Source organism: Vanacampus margaritifer, chromosome 15 (genome assembly GCF_051991255.1).
Source record: "Vanacampus margaritifer isolate UIUO_Vmar chromosome 15, RoL_Vmar_1.0, whole genome shotgun sequence".
NCBI classification, from domain to species: Eukaryota; Metazoa; Chordata; class Actinopteri; order Syngnathiformes; family Syngnathidae; genus Vanacampus; species Vanacampus margaritifer.
The window spans coordinates 20,522,320-20,540,169 of record NC_135446.1 but is presented as its reverse complement, the minus strand read 5'-3'; the positions used below and the strand labels follow the sequence as shown (position 1 = coordinate 20,540,169).

Genomic DNA, 17,850 nt, shown 5'->3' with positions numbered 1-17,850 from the left:
GTCGTTGCCTGGTGACTAATCATACCCCCCCCCCCACACACACACAAACATGTCATTAGCTTGCGGCCAATCACTTTTTTGTGTGTGTGCCCCAAATGTATTTTTTCTTGTGTAACAGCAGCAACGTTCTTGTTTCCAAGCCACAAAATCCCAAATGTCAGTGAGTCAACACGAATGGTCGTGCACGTGTATTGATTGCGACTCCTTCCAATTTTGGCGACCGGTCAGTGATAAGCTGGCGCACATCTGCCGCTCATCATTGTGGGGCGGACGCAGTGGACACGATGGGTGCCGGCAAGCTTCTGCTACTTTTTCTATTGAGCGCCTCCACCTGCCTGGCTTTGCGCAGGTAACAAATCACACCCAAAATAAATGTACTAGTCAATGTTGTGCTACTAGTGCATTGCATTGCTTTGCTTTACTCCAGCGTTAGACTAGTGTCTAGTTCATTTATTTGATATCCAGTTTAATATCCATATATTTGTAGGCTGTGATTTTCCACTTCTAGTGCACTCGATTGTCTTATTGATTAAGCTCGATTTCAAAGAAACGCTGGAATGGCTTTTCATACTAGTAGTGAGCAGGTCTCACAGTTTTGCCAACAAGTATGCAATTGACCTGACTAGTAATCTACTGTGCTGCTCGAGTAACACTATTAGGTACAACTAGTAGACGAGTCATGAACTTTACTAGTAGCACCAACATTTTCACCAGTAGTTTTTCTTCTAACTAGTTATCCTAGTGAACCATCCGCCTTTTCAGCGCTAATCTTACATTAGTTTGCATTAGTAAAGTGTTTAACTAGTAAAATTTTCCATTACAATAAAATTTGAGCACACAAGTAGGACAACTACATGAGGCAAAACCAACAGTTAGCAAGGAGGCTACAAGGGCTTGACACACGTCTACGAGTTGTACCTAGTTAGTAGTGCAACGCAGTAGATTACTTGTCAGGTTAAATCGCATACTAATAGGCAAAAAGTGACCTTCAAGAATTATTTTAGTGTTTATTTGAGATCCTACTAGTGGGGACGAAGCGTGTACTAGAAGATGACCGTTGAGCTGGATATGAAGTATCAGGACGAATGTTTTGTTTCAGGGTTCCTCTGCGACGGGAGCGCTCCATTCGCTCACAGCTGCGCGCCGACGGTGTGTTGCAGGACTTCCTGCGGGAGCACCGCCCCGACGCCTTCAGCCGACGCTACGCTCACTGCTTCCCCGCCGGGACACCCTCGTTGCGGCTGGGGCGCTCCAGTGAGAAGCTCTACAACTTCATGGATGTAAGACCGCACGGCGTGGAATCCGTCATATCCTCTTTTAAGCTCCGCGTTCACTCTGTGTCCGCACTACGCTCTAAAAAAAAAAAATGGAGTCAGAAATAACCCAATTATTGAGCAAACCTACCTTGGTAAATGTGACAACCCAGCCTTTTGGGTTATTCACTTCACCCAAACAGGGTCAAATTGATAACCAACAAACAACCCAAAACATTGATTGGTTTGTACGAAACAACCAAATTGGGTTGTTTTGTGGACGTTTTATTTAACCCATCATTTTGGGTTACAGTATTCACTTAACCAAGCAACGCCAAAAATGTGATTGTTTTGTACCAAACAATAAAAAAATAAAAAAATGTGGGTTATGCATTTGACCCAACTTTTCAAGTAGATAGCCCAACCAAATGATCAATTTTTTTGAACCAAATGATCTTTTTTTTTGTTTTCTTTTTTTTTAGCATGTAGTAAGACAATTCAGCAAATGAGTGTTTCCATATCAAAGATAAATGCTCATGCCTCCATTCTGATAAGTCATCTTTAATAAGTGGAAGCTGATGAGATTTTTTTTTCTTTTTTGGTCAGGCTCAATACTTCGGTCAGATCAGTCTTGGGACTCCAGAACAGAACTTCTCTGTGGTTTTTGACACTGGATCAGCGGATCTCTGGGTGCCGTCGTCATATTGCGTCAGCCAAGCCTGCGGTAAAACACACACAAAAACACACGCGCATACAGTATCTCTCAAAAGTGAGCACACCCCTCACATTTCTGTGGATCTTTAATTATATCCTTTCCTGGCACAACATTGAATAATTGGCAATTTGCCTTAATAAAAAGTAGTCATTGTGCAGCTCATTTAACAACGCAAATGTATCGTTCCCTCAAAATAACAAAAAACAAACAAAAAAAACAGCCATCAATAGCTAAATCACTGGCAACAAAAGTGAGTACACCCCTAAGTGAAAATGCCCAAATTGAGCACAATTAGCAATTTTCCCTCCTCAATCTCATGTGACTCATTAGTCTTACAAAGTCTCAGGTGTGAATAACATTCATAGTTGACAAAAAATAATGCACGAGAACACATACAATATGCACGCGAACAACACACGTAACACATGCACAAACACACAATGCGCTCAAGTGGGTTCACACACACACACAGACACGACTGCACTGCTTGACCTCCATTTTGTATCTCTAACTGAGGAGTCAGAGCGGTTTGACCCCGTGTCTGATAAGAGGCCAATAACCTGCGCGTGTGTTTGCAGCGGTGCACAAACGCTTCAGAGCGTTCGAGTCTTCTTCGTACCGGCACGACGGACGAACGTTTGGCATCCATTACGGGTCGGGTCACCTGCTCGGGGTCATGGCCAGAGACACGCTCAAGGTTGATGCTAGCCCTCTTCTGTCCTCTCAGATCTCAATAGTGTTTTTTGTGAGAGAGCATTTCAGTATATGTGAGAGCTGATGTGCATGTTGGTGCGCAGGTTGGCCAGGTGAGCGTCCCCAATCAGGAGTTCGGGGAGTCGGTGTACGAGCCGGGCTCTACCTTCGTAGTGGCGCGCTTTGACGGCGTCCTGGGGATGGCGTACCCGCCGTTAGCCGGGATCCTGGGGAACCCCGTTTTCGACAGCATGATGGCGCAGAACTCCCTCGACCAGCCCGTCTTCTCCTTCTACCTCAGCAGGTGAAAATACGCTTGAAGCGCCACAAGAAGTTATTGCTCATTATTACGCGGATGGTCAAGCGACGGTTGGTTGACCCGCGGCAACTGACGGAGACGTTGGCGGCCGTCCCGCAGGAAGTCGGGTAGCGGCCGGGACGTGGATGGCGAACTCTTGCTGGGCGGCACGGATGAGGCGTTGTATGACGGACAGATCACGTGGCTTCCCGTCACTGCCAAAGGATACTGGCAGGTTCTCATGGACAGGTGTGACACAACCGGGCTCGTTAACAAAACACTTTTTGTGCGGGTGTGTGTGTGTTGCTGTGTGTGTTTATCAGGTAAGCTGTGCGGTTAAAAGCAATTTCTGTGTTTGCGTGTGCGTGTCAGTGTGTCTGTCCAAGGCGTCAGCTCGTTCTGTCCTCGCGGCTGCCAGGCCATCGTGGATACGGGCACCTCCCTCATCGCCGGGCCCACCAATCACATCCTCACCCTACAGCAGCTCATCGGAGCCACGCCCACCAACATTGGCGAGGTCGGTACACCGATCGCATCATTTCAGTTGTGTTTGTGTATTTCCGTAATCGTGTGTGTCAAGGTAATAATGATAACTAAAACTAAAAATGAAAGAAAACTTAACTGAAAAAACCCTAAAACAAAGCATTAAAAAAATACCAAAAACTAATAAACCTGTTTTAAAAGTTAATTTAAAAAAAAAAATCAAAAAACACTGACATCATTTCAGCTCACCAAACTGTGTGTTTTGTGTGCGCGCGTGCGTGTGTGTGCATCAGTTCTTCATCGACTGCACCAGGTTGTCCAGTTTGCCTCATGTGACGTTCGTTCTGGGTGGTAACGAGTTCACGCTGACCGCCGATCAGTACGTCAGGAAGGTGAGGAACTTCCTGTCTCTGTTTTTCTTTTTGAAGACAAAACGGGATTTGTTTACTTTACTAGTTTCAGCATCCACTGAAACTAGTAAAGGTAAATAAAACCCTTTTTTGTCTTTAAAAAGAAAATTCGAGGTTGTATGAATGACAAGACAAGAAGAACTTTTTCGCTTGGGCGGACACTTTTTGTGCTCCTTTCCCGCCGTCAGGAGATGCTGGGTGACAAAGAGCTGTGCCTGAGCGGTTTCCAGGCGGTGGACATCGTGTCGCCTCAGGGCCCGCTGTGGATCCTGGGAGACGTCTTCCTCACCAAGTTCTACAGCATCTATGACAGAGGAAACGACCGTGTGGGCTTGGCGCTCGCTCGCCATCCTGCTACGCGCTAAATTGACGCTAACGCTGATTGTCACCAATAAAGGAAATCAAAGCATTTCAGTTGTGGATGTGAGAGTTTCAATTGTTTGTGTGGAAGGGTTGTCTTTCATCAGGGGTGTCAAACTTTGGATCCTTGTAATTTGATCTGTGAGGATTATTTTGACTTCAAATGAGCCCTACGGTGTTTTAGAGGTTTCCCTCCTCCATCACACCTGATTCCAATGAACAGAATAAAAGGAAATATCAGAAATGCCCGGATATTCGGAATTACGGAATTACGATCTTCAGCGGCTCCAATACGAAATGAGTTTCAGATCCCTGACTTTGATATTTATTGTCAGTAGCGTTTCACCAGTAAGGCATTTCACTTTTTTTTTTAGTAGGGATTGGTTGCCCTCTTGTGGCCGTTTAACCATCAGGAATTAGAAATGAAAAGAATATAAACATTCAAAATTGCCATACATTTATTCAATTTTTTGGGGGGAAATTTATCTTAACAAAAAAAGTGGTGTGAGAGCATACTTGTTTGCATGAGATCTTTTCAGTAGTAAGTGAAAGTGCATTTGGTTTAAAAGGGCTTTCATTGTACATGTACATGAGTAGGAAAAAATGTCAGTAGTGGGAGATTGATCCAATCTCATGTTGTCATTCTTGTGACATGAGAGCAAGAGTAAAAATAATAAGAACACAAAATTAGTTCGTTAGTAACTTTACTACTATATCTATTTTCTCGTGGTTCGTGAATAAGGTGTAGCTATTTGGTGTTTATTATTTATTTTATTTGTGCTGTGTATGCAGACGTTTTTCTCACTTCTCAGGCGCCAGAAACAGCACACTTCACAGTACACCGTTTCACTGTTTACACTTACCCAACGTGTCTTATAGCCAAGCACTGATCTGTGGTCAGTTTTCCCCGCACTTATTGACTTCCGGTATGCTCTGAGAACTGATTTCCGACTGTCGCAGTTTTCGCGGCAAACTCAAAGAGCACGGTCGCCTTCACTCGCTGAAAAACAACCCGGAAGAGTCAACATTCTCCCAAAAAGTGAAGCTGAGCACTTTTACTTGTGAGTAACGAGACTATTTGTTGTGTTTGTAGACTAACTATGACGAGCTGCTGGCCAAGAAGTTATCAATGATGGCGTGCTGTTAGCTTGACGCTGTTAAGCTAACTAGCAACCTTAGCATGAGGGACATCAGCACCTTGCCGTTAATCACCTGTCTGACGTCATAATGTCTTAACATGACTTGGGTTTTTAAAGGATGACCTTTAACTCAGTATGCTTCAGAGGCAGTTAATAGCTTATATTGTACTATATATATAAACTATGTATTTTATAATAAAAAGAAAAGTAGGTACAGTATATATTTTATTTAGTTAAATTTTTTCCCCCTCGTGATCTCTTTGCCTCTTTCTTGACTTGATATCGACTGGCGACCAGTCTGTTGTTTGTCTCTACTCTCTACAGTATATGCTGTTATTGCTGTAACATTGTAGTGACCAATCAACTGCCTATATGATTGACTGGTGAAATGACCAGTCCATAATGAATGTATGAGTGATGATGACGAATGGCGACGATGTCCTTACGCGTTCCGCACATGCTCAGTGGCGACATGCCGTCCAACGTGGAGATTAAAGCCAAAGTGAGCCAGCCGCTGCAGTTCGCCAAGGTGGCGTCCCAGCTCAGCCAATCGGAAGGCACCGTCATCAGGCAGCACGACACCTTCTTCCACAGCCGCCAAGGACGACTCAAACTACGAGACTTTATGGTGCGTCCGTCCGGCCCTCCGTCTGTCCCGTCAATCTGGAGGATACATTTCAACACGGATTTATTTTTTGCGTTTGTATAGGACGGCTCAGGTCAGCTTATCTTCTACGAGCGTCCCGACACGGACGGACCCAAACTGTCCCGATACTCCATCAGCCCCACCTCGGACCCGACTGGACTTAAGGTGTGGATGTGCGTGTGTGTGTGTGTCTCTCTCTCTTTACGCGTACCATGTGTGTTTTGTTTCTACATTTTGTGTGTGTGCGACTGCATTTATATATTTAAGCATCCCATGTGTGTGTGTGTTAAGGCTGTGCTCTCTGACGCCTTGGGTGTGAAAGGCGAAGTGCGTAAAGAGCGACGTCTCTTCCTGATTGGTCAAACGCGGGTGCATCTGGATACAGTGGAGGGCCTGGGACACTACATGGAACTCGAGGTCTCATCTTTGTCAACCTTTTGGCAACCAGTGCTGTGTGGTCCTTCATCCGTTAATTTGACTTTTTTATTTTTTATTTTGAATGAGAATTTTTATGGGCCAGTCCTCATGTGAAGTCTGTGTCTCTAGTGAAGTGTTTGAATGTGTCTCCAGGTGGTGATGCGTCCAGATCAGACGCTAGAGGACGGCCAGCAGGTGCGCTTGTTTTTATCCTTTCGAAGGTGGAAGATGGGACTATGTTTGAGCATTTATTCTATATCCTACTAGTGCGCTAAATTGGCCATGTGCTAGGATGCTCTTTATCCTCAGTTTTTCGTTTGCAGGTGGCCGAGGGTCTGATGGTGCAGTTGGGAGTGGCGAAGGAGAGTCTGGTGACGGGCGCCTATGTGGACTTGCTGTTGGAGGGACACACTGACACGTAAATCAAACACACAAGGCGACAACACTGAAACCAGGATTTAATTATTATTTTTTTACTGCAAAATAAATCAATTTTGTTCAATTAAAATCTGGTTTGTCCTTCAATACTCAATTTAAAATACATCATCCAGCACACTAAGCATTTATATGACCTACTTACTTTGTAGTTTCCTGTAATATTTGTTGCATTACTTTTTATTTATTAATTGTAATACAGCTCTAGAAAAAAAGGGACCAAATAAAAACTAGACATTTTTTGGCATTTGACTGTTTTTTCATTTTCTTTAAATAAACGAATGCATTAGAATTCATTATTTTATCATGAAAATAAGCTATGTAATAGATATTACATATTTTGGCTCCTTGTATTCGGACTCACTTTTTGACATTATTAATATACAAATAATCAGCACTTTTTTAGGTAAGATTTTATTCCTACTCAAAACAACCAACGAAGTTACCAATTACTGAATTCAAGCAACTGTTATGAAGTACAGTTTAAGATTGCTTGTTCAATTGTCTCTGACAATCAAATGTAACTACCGTTAGCTCTAGTTTTGTGTGATGACTGAGTGACATCATGGCTGTCATGGCAACTGGCGCTTTGCGTCTCGACTGGAAAAAAAAAAGCGCTGAACGCAGAGGAGCAGTGGCGAACACCTCCAGCAGAGGGTGCTGTTACACTGCAGCTGCAAAGACGCCAGTATCTTGCTCTGAATTTATTTTGTGTAAGAAACATTTTTAATTTTTAAGTTCAGTCTCTTTTTCTTTTTAGAAAAGAAATGTGACGATCTATTTCCTTGGAAGGATTCTGATCATGGCGGCCATGTTGCATCAGACAAGTTGACCAACCAAGAAAAGCCAAGTGATTTTTATATATTGTACTATATTATCTACATATACAGTGAGGCTTTTGAGATATAAGTAACCCGACAAACAAATCACAAAATAAAATTGTGCTATTTTTAGGGAGGCTTTTACAGATTAATGTCACTTCCATTCATTTCAATGTGAAAAGAAGATTTGAGATCCGAGAGTTTTCCGTTCTGCGCGTGCTCACAGGATGAATTAAACTCTTATCTCAAGGCACCACTGTACTTTTTGGACGGATTTCCAATAGTAAGGTTTTGTATTCATTTTCCCATCATGCACCAGGTGAGCCGCGATAGGCCGAAGAGGGCTACCCCCGAACCCCCCCCCCCCCTTCTTGTTCCGGTGCATCGTCGTCATGGCAACGGGGCCGCTCCTCCTCACCCACGCCGATCACCCCGATTCTCTCACTGTGGAAGCCAGCGAGGGAGGAGAAGAGCGCGCGCGAGAGAGAGAGAGGTGTGTTTTCAATCCCACGCATTGGAGTGGGAGATAGCGTGCGCATGCTCACGTGTGTGTATGTGCGTGCGTGCGCGCGCATGAGCGTGCGTGGGCTGAAGCGACCAGCCTTTCACTCGTCCTGCTTCTTCCTCTCTCCTCTTCATCTTCTCGTCTCCAGATACTCCTCCTCCTCTTCCTCCTCCTCCTCCTCTTCCTCCATCATCCTCCTCCTCTTCTTTTCCCCATCAGTCATCAGGATGGAGAACAAGTCGCTGCTCTGCTGGGTGAGTCTCTGCACATGTGTGTGCGAGCGCGTGCGATCATGTCAGCATCATAACAGCTGTGAGTTCATGTGTGCAACTTTTTTTTTTTTGGTTGTCACATCCTTGTCTCCGTCACTTGTCTCCTTCCGTCATGTGCTCTCGTGGGCGTGGCCTGTCATCATTATAGTTGAACACCTGTCAGCATTTAATTTACAATAAGATGATGTAAGGTAAGATTGGTGTGAACTGAGGAGCTTGTTGAAGGATTTGAAGTTTCTTCAGTTCAACTTTTGCGAAGTGACAGCTTTTCCGACAATGTGCTGCCCCCTGCTGCTTTGGAGGCCTCCGTTTCACTCCTGGGGCTTCCTTGACTTCTGTCCTGTCCTACTACCTTGTTTCCTACATTCCTCCTCTCCCACCTAATTTACTTGACCACTCCTCTTCTTCCTTCACCTCCTTCTTTCCTTAACTATTCCTCTCCTTCCTCACCTCCTCTTTCTTCTTGACTCCTCCCTCAGCTCCTTTTCTACCTCGTCAATTAATTTCTTAGAGTCCTTCTCCTTCCTCATTTCCTTGACTCCTTCTCTCCTTGTCGTCACCTCCTTTCCTAAACTCCTTTTTCACCTCCCCTCCTCATTTACATTTGTCTATTTGCCACATCCTTGCTTCCTTGACCCCTCCTTTCCCTAATGTTTTCACCTCCCTTTCCTGTGTCACCATCTTTCCTTTGACTTATAGTACTCGCTCCCTTAACACCTCCGCTCCTATCACCTCCTCCTTTCCTACACTTTCCTTACCTCCTCATTTCCATTTGCCATGATTGGTCCTCCTTCCTTGTTTAATACACACTTTCTCTCCTTTCCTCACCCCCTTGTTTCCTCCCATCCTTCTTGACCGCCTCCTTTCCCTTGATGACTCTTCTCCTTTATCACCCCTTAACTCCTCTTCTCCTTCTCTAATTTCCCCACCTCCTGTCCTTCCTCACCCATTTCCTCAACTCCTGCTGCCCTTCGTTGCCTCCTTGTTTCCTCTGAATCCCTCTCTCCTTCCTCACATTCTCATTTTCTCCACTCCTCCCCTGCTTTCCCCACCACCTCACTCCCTTGACTCATCTTCTAATTTCCCTCTTTTCTTCACCCCCCCATCTCCTCCCCTCCTTCCATTTCTCTTGGTTCCTCTCCTTTCCTCACCTCCTTCAACTCCTCATTCCTTTCCTTGATCACTTCCTTGGTCCTTTGACTCTTATTCTCCTTTTCTAATGACCTCACCTCCTCCTTGCTTTTCTTGATTCCTCTCCTCTCCTTCCTTAATTGTTCTGACTCCTAACCTCTTCCTCATTTGCTTTCACTCCTCCTTTCCTTCTTCGCCTCCTCTCCTTGATCGTTTCCTCACCTCTTCCTTATGCTTCCTCTCCTTGCTCGCATGCTTTAATTCTATTCTGCTTTCTAACCAGCTTGTCTTATTTGCCCTCACTTTTTTCTACTTTTTCTTTTCTCCAATATCCCCTCATCATCCTCAACGTTGTGCGTGTGCATGCGTCCGTGTGTGTGTGTGTGTGTGTGTGTGTGTGCGTTATGTAATTGCGGCAGTGAGTGTGTAGGCCGCGGTCTATCTAAGAGCTGATCTGCTGCTCATGCTAGGAGGGAAAAAAGACCACTTCAAGCAGGAAGTGTCTCTCCTTGGCACACCACGTGGTTGTCATGGTTACATGTGAGTCTTCAGAGACAATTTAATGTCTTGTGTCCACCGGGTTTTTGCGAGATGAAGAACAAGCCTCCAAGCTTCAGCTGCTAGTGATGTGAGAAACTTGACAAGTGTGTGTTTGTGTGTGTGTGTGTGTGTGTGTGTGTGTGTGTCTGTGAGCGAGAGAGAGAAAGAGAGAGAGGGTCTTATCAGCTCCTGCCATTGGTTGCCATGGTAATGGGCAAGGGGAGTTACATTTTCGGCACACACACACACACACACGGATATGTGACCACAAGCCGATCAAATCTGGATCCGCATCTGGATTGCAAGCTTCTGCATCTTTAAAGTTTGACTTGAAGTTGAACTTTTAAAATGTCACTACATTTCTGTAGATGAAGTGACTTAGATGTGTGTGTTTGTGCGCCTACCACACGCACACAAATACACACACAATAATATGTGACAACTTCCGATGTGAAAGTGGACCAGAACTGGATCTCATGTTTTTTCTACTAAAAATACATTTGACTTGAAGTCCAACTTTAATGTCACTGAAGTGACCTCAGTGTTTGTGTTGCCCACAAAACACGCGTAAACAAAACACGTATGTAAACAAATCCGGATCAGATCTGGATCTCAGGCCTTCACATCTTAAAATTGCACTTTAAGTTCAACTTTTTGAACTTTCTGCACTAAATGTATACCGTGCATCAAGTGGCTCAAATGTGTGTGTGTGGAATGCACAAATGCATAATGATGTGACCACATCTGAACGTGAAAGCGGATCAGATCTGCATCAGGATCTGGTCTTAATGTTTCACTTTCTGAATGTCACAAAATTTATATATCAAGTGACTTGTATGTGTGTGTGTGTGCTGGAACGCACACACACACATGTTATGTGATCACACCAGGTTGTGAAAGTGGATCAGATCTTGATCAGAATCTGGGTCTAATATAAAAATTTCACTTGAAGTTCAACTTTCCAAATGTTACAAAACGTATCCATGAAGTGTTTCATGTGCGCGTGTTTGCATGTGCGCGTTATCAGAGTCGTCCAGCTTCTCACCTTTTCCTTCCTCGCATCCGTTCCTTCGCCCACACAGACAGGAAACAGGAAGTGTGAGTCACAGGAAGTAGTTGTGATCCTTGCGGAAAGTGGAGATTCTTTTTGCTTGTGGCATGTCCACTTGGTTGGCGTGCGCCGCGAGAGTATCAAAACCGCTTCATCGCAATTGCTGAGTGCTAAAAGTTGAGCTGCTTCCATTTCTGTTGTGACATTTAGCTCATCTCAAGTTAGCATTTAGCTCCCAAGTTAGCATCAAAATAGTCCCTGCTCTAAACAATATGACGGCATGTGTCTCAAAAATGGCTTCCAAAAGAGATTGTGGTCATGTTGTCTCCTTGTGGCCTCCACCAACCTGCCGCTTTTGTTTTCTCCTCTTACCCCCCCCCCCCCCAACCCCCCCCCCCCCCGCCCCCCTCTCCACATCCTGGCGCCCGCCCCCCATCTTCCTCTCGCTCCCCCCCCCCCTTCCCCTCCCCAGGATGGGCCGACCAACTCCCACAATACTGTCTGAAGGTCTCCCCGCCGCCATCCCGGACCTCCAGACCGCCGAGCGACCCCCTCCGAGTGGACCGGATCGGACGAAGATCGGAAGCCTGAAGCAGTAACGCCGTCAGGCTTGGGATCGCATCGCGCTTTGGAAAAGTTTGATGGGAGTGCTGCCAATAGGTAGGAGGCTTCATCCAACGCAACGCAACACACGGGATCAATATCAGCGCTGGCTAAATGCAGACTTAATTTTAAGACTTGAAAGACTCATCTTGACTTTGACTTGGGATCGAGTTGAGGAGCTTTATTTACACATTGGGCCCATCTTGGGGGATCCTGGTCCCAAGGATCATTGCTGAGGAGCTTCACGTCGACAGAAGTATTGCTTTGCCGCCATCTTGAGCAATCTTTTTGAATGGTGAGGTGCAGTATTTCATTTAGACAACAGATTTGCTCTGCCACCATCTTGCTACCATGTTAAAGTGATTTTAAGTGGACAAAAGTAGTGCGTTGCCGCCATCTTGAAGCATCTTGGTTCCAACTGAGGAGCTTCATTTAGAGAAACTTCTACCTCTCATCAACATTTTGGTTAATGGCAACTTAGACGGGCGGCACGGTGGCTGGCTGGTTAGCACGTCCGCCTCCCAGTGCAGAGGACGTGAGATCGAGTCCGGGCTTCGGCCTTCCTGGGTGGAGTTTGCATGTTCTCCCCGTGCTTGCTTGGGTTTCCTCCGGGGGGGGGGGGCTCCGGTTTCCTCCCACATTCCAAAGACTCGCATGTCAGGTTAATTGAACTCTCCAAGTTGTCCGTAGATGTGATTGTGAGTGTGGATTCTTGTTTGTTCGTCTCTGTGTGCCCTGCGATTGGCTGACAACCAGTTCAGGGTGTTGCCCCGCCTACTGCCCGAAGCCAGCTGGGATAGGCTCCAGCAACCCCCCGCGACCCTTGTGAGGAAAAGCGGTTAAGAAAATGGATGGATGGATGGATGGAAACTTAGACTTTTTTTGTGACTTGCTGTGTCCAGACCCAGAGTTGAATTCGTGAAGTGCAAGGATGGCAAGTAACCACATTAGTCGGCTTGTTGTTCTGGCAAAGTGATGACGTCATACAATAGCAGATGAGAGCGAAGCGGGGTGCCAGCGTTTTCCGCTGAACGCTCTTTGGGCTGCTGGTGGTTATTCACTTGTGGAGCGTCAGCCTTGCACAAGACAATGCGGGAAAGTCGGCCGCCTGGCTCGTCATCACTTATTCAACAGTCTGAGTCAAGTGTTATCACCAGCCCAAAATAAACCACTTGCACCTGGCGAGGGGCTTCTTTTTTTCACTTCCTGTCTGCTAAAAGCAGGGCTCCGAAAGTTTTCCGGGGTTCAGGGGAGACATTTTTCTGAGGAACCCGCTTTTTTCTGAGGAACCCGCTTGCCGATTAAACCAGGCTAAATGCAATAAGAATTAAAAAGGTGTTGTGACAAAGTTATAACAATGTTACGACAACTTTGTTTATTTAATTTTATCCCATTTTCCCCAGAAGTAAGCCGTTTATTCTGAAACTTATGTGCCTTTAGTTATTTAAAAATACGATTTTATTCTTGAAAAAATGCCTTTTTATGGGAATATAAAATTTTCTCAAAATAATACAATTTCATAGAAAAAGACTTTAGTTCTCAAAAAATACAATTTATCTCAAGCAAATGCACTTTTAGTTCTCAAAAAATAATGCTTTATACAAATTTCAATAGAACTTTAGCCTCAAAAATCTGTTTTTTGAAGAGAAAAAAAGGAGAATTTATTTAAAAAAAAAAAGTATTTTATCCTTGGAAAAAAAATAATTAAATTTGTGAAAAACTACACCATTCACCCTAAAAAAAATAGAATGTTGTACTGTAATTGGAAAAAAAAAGGAGAAAAGTGTGCAGTGGATAAAAAAAAAATGTGGAAGACGGCCTCATAACATTAAATGTCGAAAGAATTAACATGAAAATATGCTCTTCAAATTTAATGGGCAAATTTTTGGGGTAAAAAGACTTTTTAATCAAGTGATTAATCGTGATTAATCAAAATTCTAAGATGTGATTAATCCGATTTTTTTTTTTTTTTTTTTATCGTTTGACAACCTAAAAAAATACACCTTTTTTTTCTTGGGAAAAAAGAGACTATATTCTATATAATACTTTTTATGCCTTCAGTTAAAAAAGAAGATTTTTGCTCCCGAAAAAGTAAAGTAAATAGGTTCATTATCTTTGTTTTATTGCCGATAACCATATGCAGTTTATTTTTTTCATTAGATGACATAACATAGTTAGTAATTTATCACACATGATACCACCAAGCTACGACTCACGGGGGCCCCAGTTTAAGAGTCCCGTCGGCCCGCTTCGCTTTTCTAAAAGATCTCAGAAGCGAACGCCACGTTGTCTGGAGGAGCATCTGCCAGCTCCGCTCCCCCAAATCTCTCCGCAAACATCTCGCCATGGCGACCGGCACCCGCCCGCCATTTGACGATGTCCCAGATGTGTCAGAGGCGGACGGAAAAAGAGCGCAAGTCAGCAGGTAGGATGTAGTTTTCACACGGCAAACTGCGAAAATTTGTTCAGCTGCGTTGCCATGGCAACAGCGAGCATGTCGAACACGCATACGCGGAGAGTGACACAGTGAGGTTAGCACAGGATTCCCTGCTATTCCAGTTGCCATGACAACACGCCACTCGTGCCCTCGCCGACTCACCGGGATGCGAGCGGTCGTTCGATTTGGGGCTTCATCGAGTGACTCGTCTTCATGAACAGGAAGTAGAGTCTCGATAACAGGAAGTAGAGAAGCGACTGTACTTTGATTTGCACTTGGCCAGATTGACAGATGTGTAAACGCAACTTGTGAGCATGACAACTTGTTGGCAGTGAGAAATCGTTCCTTGGAAAGGATCGGCCCTTGGATTCTTCTCGGAATTCATTAGTGTGTGTGTGTGTGTGTGTGTGTGTGTGTGTGCGCGCGTGCAGTTTTCCCAGAGTTGAAAAACAGGAAGTGATATAACATTCCACAGCCATTATTAGCAGAAGGCGACGGCCAGATGATGGCTGGCAACATGACTTGAAACAATCAACAGCTGGACTGTCCCAAATGAAGCTCACCTGTAAAGGTTAAAGTGCATTTTAGGTTCATCCTCAAATTTTACAACCAAAGTTTTTGTCACTAGTCACTATTTAAAAAATGAGAGAAAAAAACATAGTGATAAATCACAAATTAGTCACTGATGTTATTTTTCAAGTTTCTCGCCATAATACCTGACTTACTGCCGGGTGAGTGATATGGGCGCCGGCGATTGAGCGTTTCTCACCTGTGGTTTGACTGGTAGCGATTTCCTGTCTCGCAGCCACATGCCTCTGAGTCCGGCTGCTGACACCAAACATGATCGCCCACGCCAACAGGCGGTTACTAACGGCAACCCGACAGGCTTTACCGTCGCCCGGGACGACGACGCGGAGGACCCTCCCTCTGGAAACAGCATCGTGGTCCGCATCGGCATCCCGGACCTGCAGCAGACGGTAACACACACGCTAGCTAGCACACTCGTGGCCGCGCGCCGGCCGGAGGATGGCGAGGAAGTGACGGCAAAGCCAAAGTGAGCGAGTGTGGCTTCAAACATGTCCATGTGTGCGTCTGTGGCTCTCTCAGAAGTGTTTGCGGCTGGACCCAGAGTTACCCGTTTGGACCAGTAAGCAGAGGGTCCTGGTCACCTTGACTCAGTCTCTGTCGGATGTTTTGAACTATGGTCTCTTCCAGCCGGCGTTCAACGGCCGAGCTGGCAAGTTTCTGGACGAGGAGCGACTTTTGAAAGAGTACCCTCTCCCACCCATTACGCCCATTCCATACCTCGAGGTGCGCTTCTTTCGCAGACCATTTCAGGAAAGCCAGGCTGTGTTCGGAATCACTCTCGACCCACTATAGTGAAGCCCGGCGGCGGGATCGGGACGGAGATGCCACAAAACTGCAGCAAATCACTTTTTTTTTTTTTTTCGATTAGACAAGGCTATGGCCTGAGCTCCAAACCAGAGAGTAGAATTGTTGTCTAGAACAGTGGTTCTCAACATTTTTCATTGATGTACCCCCTGTGAAATATTATTTTTTTCAACCAAGTACGCCCTAACCAGTGCAAAGGATTTTTGGTTGAAAAAAACGGAAAAGACTTATAATATAGTGTTGGGTCATCATTGTCTGATTTATCAAATTTTGGACCTTCAGTGTTGAACTTTTTGGAAATAAAGAGATATAACTAATAAAGAAGAAAGAGTAATTTTCTGAATAAATATTTGCGCGCATTAAAATTAGCACCACAAAGTGACCTCCAACGTAATTTTAAATAAAGTTTTGAAATGAGTTCAGTCAAGGTGGCATATAACAGGTCGGGTCGAACCATTCTGCTATCGGGAGAATCAGGTCTTTGAGGACAATGAAATTTAACTGAAATATTTACAGAATTTAATCATGAGTTATTTACTATTATTTATAAAGATTTTTTGCATGGATGCTACTTTTGAAATGTATTTTAAAATCTCACGTAGCCCCTGGAGTGCCCTTACGTACCCCCATTGGAGAAACACTGGTCTAGAGGACTCCACTGAATTAGAAACTCAAATGTAGTCCAGTAGAATTATTGTTTTTGTCAGAATGAGACAGAGGATCGATTCCAAAAACAAATGGAAATTGGGTTTTCATCTTACGGGGCGAACTTTATAAACATCTCGTGATCGGGGTACGAGTGAGTGATTTCGAACACTGCACTAAAAACGGTACTTTTTCCCGTGCATTAACATTGGGATGTTGTCTTCTAGTTTCGTTACAAACGCAGAATTTACACGCAGACTTACGTAGACGATAAGCAGCTGGCCAAGCTGCACACAAAAGTAAGCAAAGACTTTCACAATAAGACAAACGGGATGAGTGAGAAGCTGTGCTGACCGACGTGTTGGTCCGTCTCAGGCCAACCTGAAGCGATTCATGGAACATGTCCACCAGAAGAACGTGGAGAAGGTTTCCAAATGGCTGGAAAAAGGCCTCGATCCCAACTTCCACGACTCGGACAGCGGCGGTATGTAAACCTTCTTTCAAAATAATGCAAAATGTTCCACATATCTCGGGTTTCCCATAAGAGGGAAAATGGCTGCTTTTGCAACGTGTAAATGGACGCCTTGTCTTGTGATTGCCGTGGGCTCCTTTCTTGTCAAACGATGTCAAAATGGTTCCACTCACATTGTCACGAGTCACCTTTTTGAAAACACGAGAGTGGTCGGAAAAGCCGCTAAATACAACCACCAAATCGTTTTTGTAAACTTGCTGCTCTGTTTGTAGCCATGTGGTTTGGAAGAAGTGCATGTCACACTTTGAATTATGTAAAGTGCAAAAAAAAAAAAAAAAGTTTGTATTTTATTTAAAAATGTTATTTTATTTTGATGAAATATTGATTTAAAAGAAATTTGATAAAAAAAAATTGGGAGTCATTAAAACAGTGTTTCTCAACCCTGGTCTTTTAATATATAATTTGAGTTTTGCAATTATTTAAAAATTTGACTAAAATTATTTTTGTTTAAATTTAATCCTTAAAATAATTAGGTTTAAATATTTTTTAATAAATTGATTTTAAAAATGATAAAAGCTTTAAGAAGCTTCACATTTAGTTTAAAAAATAATTAATTTTAAAAAGATTTTCTTTATAAAAATGGGACTTAAAATAATATAATAACATTTAAAAACAGATTTTGTGCTTTATAATTTAAAAAAAGAGCTAATGAAAAACGTTTTTAAAAAATTGCTTTAAAAATTCAGATTTTAAAATAAGATATTAATTTTTTTTAATTTTATTTCTAATAAAAAAAATTCTAAAGATTTTTTTAAACCAATAAATGAAATCAAATGAATGCCCTGCTTTGTTTATTGTTAGCAAAATGCAAAGTGGACTAAAGAGTTTGAAAGAACGGCATCATGTGCTCCCCCCAGAGTGTCCTCTGACGCTGGCGGTCCAGTTGGAGGAGAGCTGCGAGCTCATCAAAGTTCTTCGCAGTGGCGGCGCTCACTTGGACTTCCGCACCAGGGACGGAATCACCGCTCTGCATCGGGCCGTCATGTGCCGCAACAGCGCCGCTCTCACCGTAAGGACGCTGGAAAATAGCGCCAGCGACGGACCGCCTCCCGCCCCGCCTCCTCCATGACTC

The 17,850-nt window shown here is 44.1% G+C and overlaps 3 protein-coding genes across 5 annotated transcripts in view; all 3 read left to right on the top strand.

The window, feature by feature from the left end:
- The first annotated feature begins 75 nt into the window (after window positions 1-75).
- Window positions 76-4,252, top strand: nots (nothepsin). Its single transcript, XM_077545370.1, has 9 exons — window positions 76-349; window positions 1,100-1,280; window positions 1,860-1,977; window positions 2,547-2,665; window positions 2,766-2,965; window positions 3,080-3,208; window positions 3,332-3,476; window positions 3,736-3,834; window positions 4,041-4,252. The coding sequence occupies exons 1-9, from the start codon at window positions 285-287 to the stop codon at window positions 4,215-4,217; spliced, it is 1,233 nt and encodes a 410-aa protein (XP_077401496.1). The 5' UTR covers window positions 76-284; the 3' UTR covers window positions 4,218-4,252.
- An 856-nt stretch (window positions 4,253-5,108) lies between these two features.
- Window positions 5,109-6,916, top strand: LOC144035587 (uncharacterized). The gene is made up of 6 exons (XM_077545371.1): window positions 5,109-5,273; window positions 5,817-5,979; window positions 6,061-6,162; window positions 6,289-6,414; window positions 6,568-6,609; window positions 6,738-6,916. Exons 2-6 carry the CDS (start codon window positions 5,824-5,826, stop codon window positions 6,834-6,836), a joined length of 525 nt encoding a protein of 174 aa, XP_077401497.1. The 5' UTR covers window positions 5,109-5,273; window positions 5,817-5,823; the 3' UTR covers window positions 6,837-6,916.
- Window positions 6,917-8,200: 1,284 nt separating this feature from the next.
- The window catches only part of shank3b (SH3 and multiple ankyrin repeat domains 3b), a 23,297-nt gene continuing 13,647 nt past the window's right edge, over window positions 8,201-17,850 (top strand). For 2 of the 3 annotated variants that reach the window (XM_077545362.1, XM_077545361.1), the window contains exons 1-7: window positions 8,201-8,429; window positions 11,642-11,829; window positions 15,015-15,186; window positions 15,317-15,520; window positions 16,474-16,545; window positions 16,622-16,730; window positions 17,636-17,787. In XM_077545362.1, the coding sequence (XP_077401488.1) occupies window positions 15,019-15,186; window positions 15,317-15,520; window positions 16,474-16,545; window positions 16,622-16,730; window positions 17,636-17,787 (705 nt within the window). In that variant the 5' untranslated portion in view covers window positions 8,201-8,429; window positions 11,642-11,829; window positions 15,015-15,018. The remainder of the gene's footprint in view (window positions 8,430-11,641; window positions 11,830-15,014; window positions 15,187-15,316; window positions 15,521-16,473; window positions 16,546-16,621; window positions 16,731-17,635; window positions 17,788-17,850) is intronic. The other variant, XM_077545363.1, reaches the window with a different exon arrangement.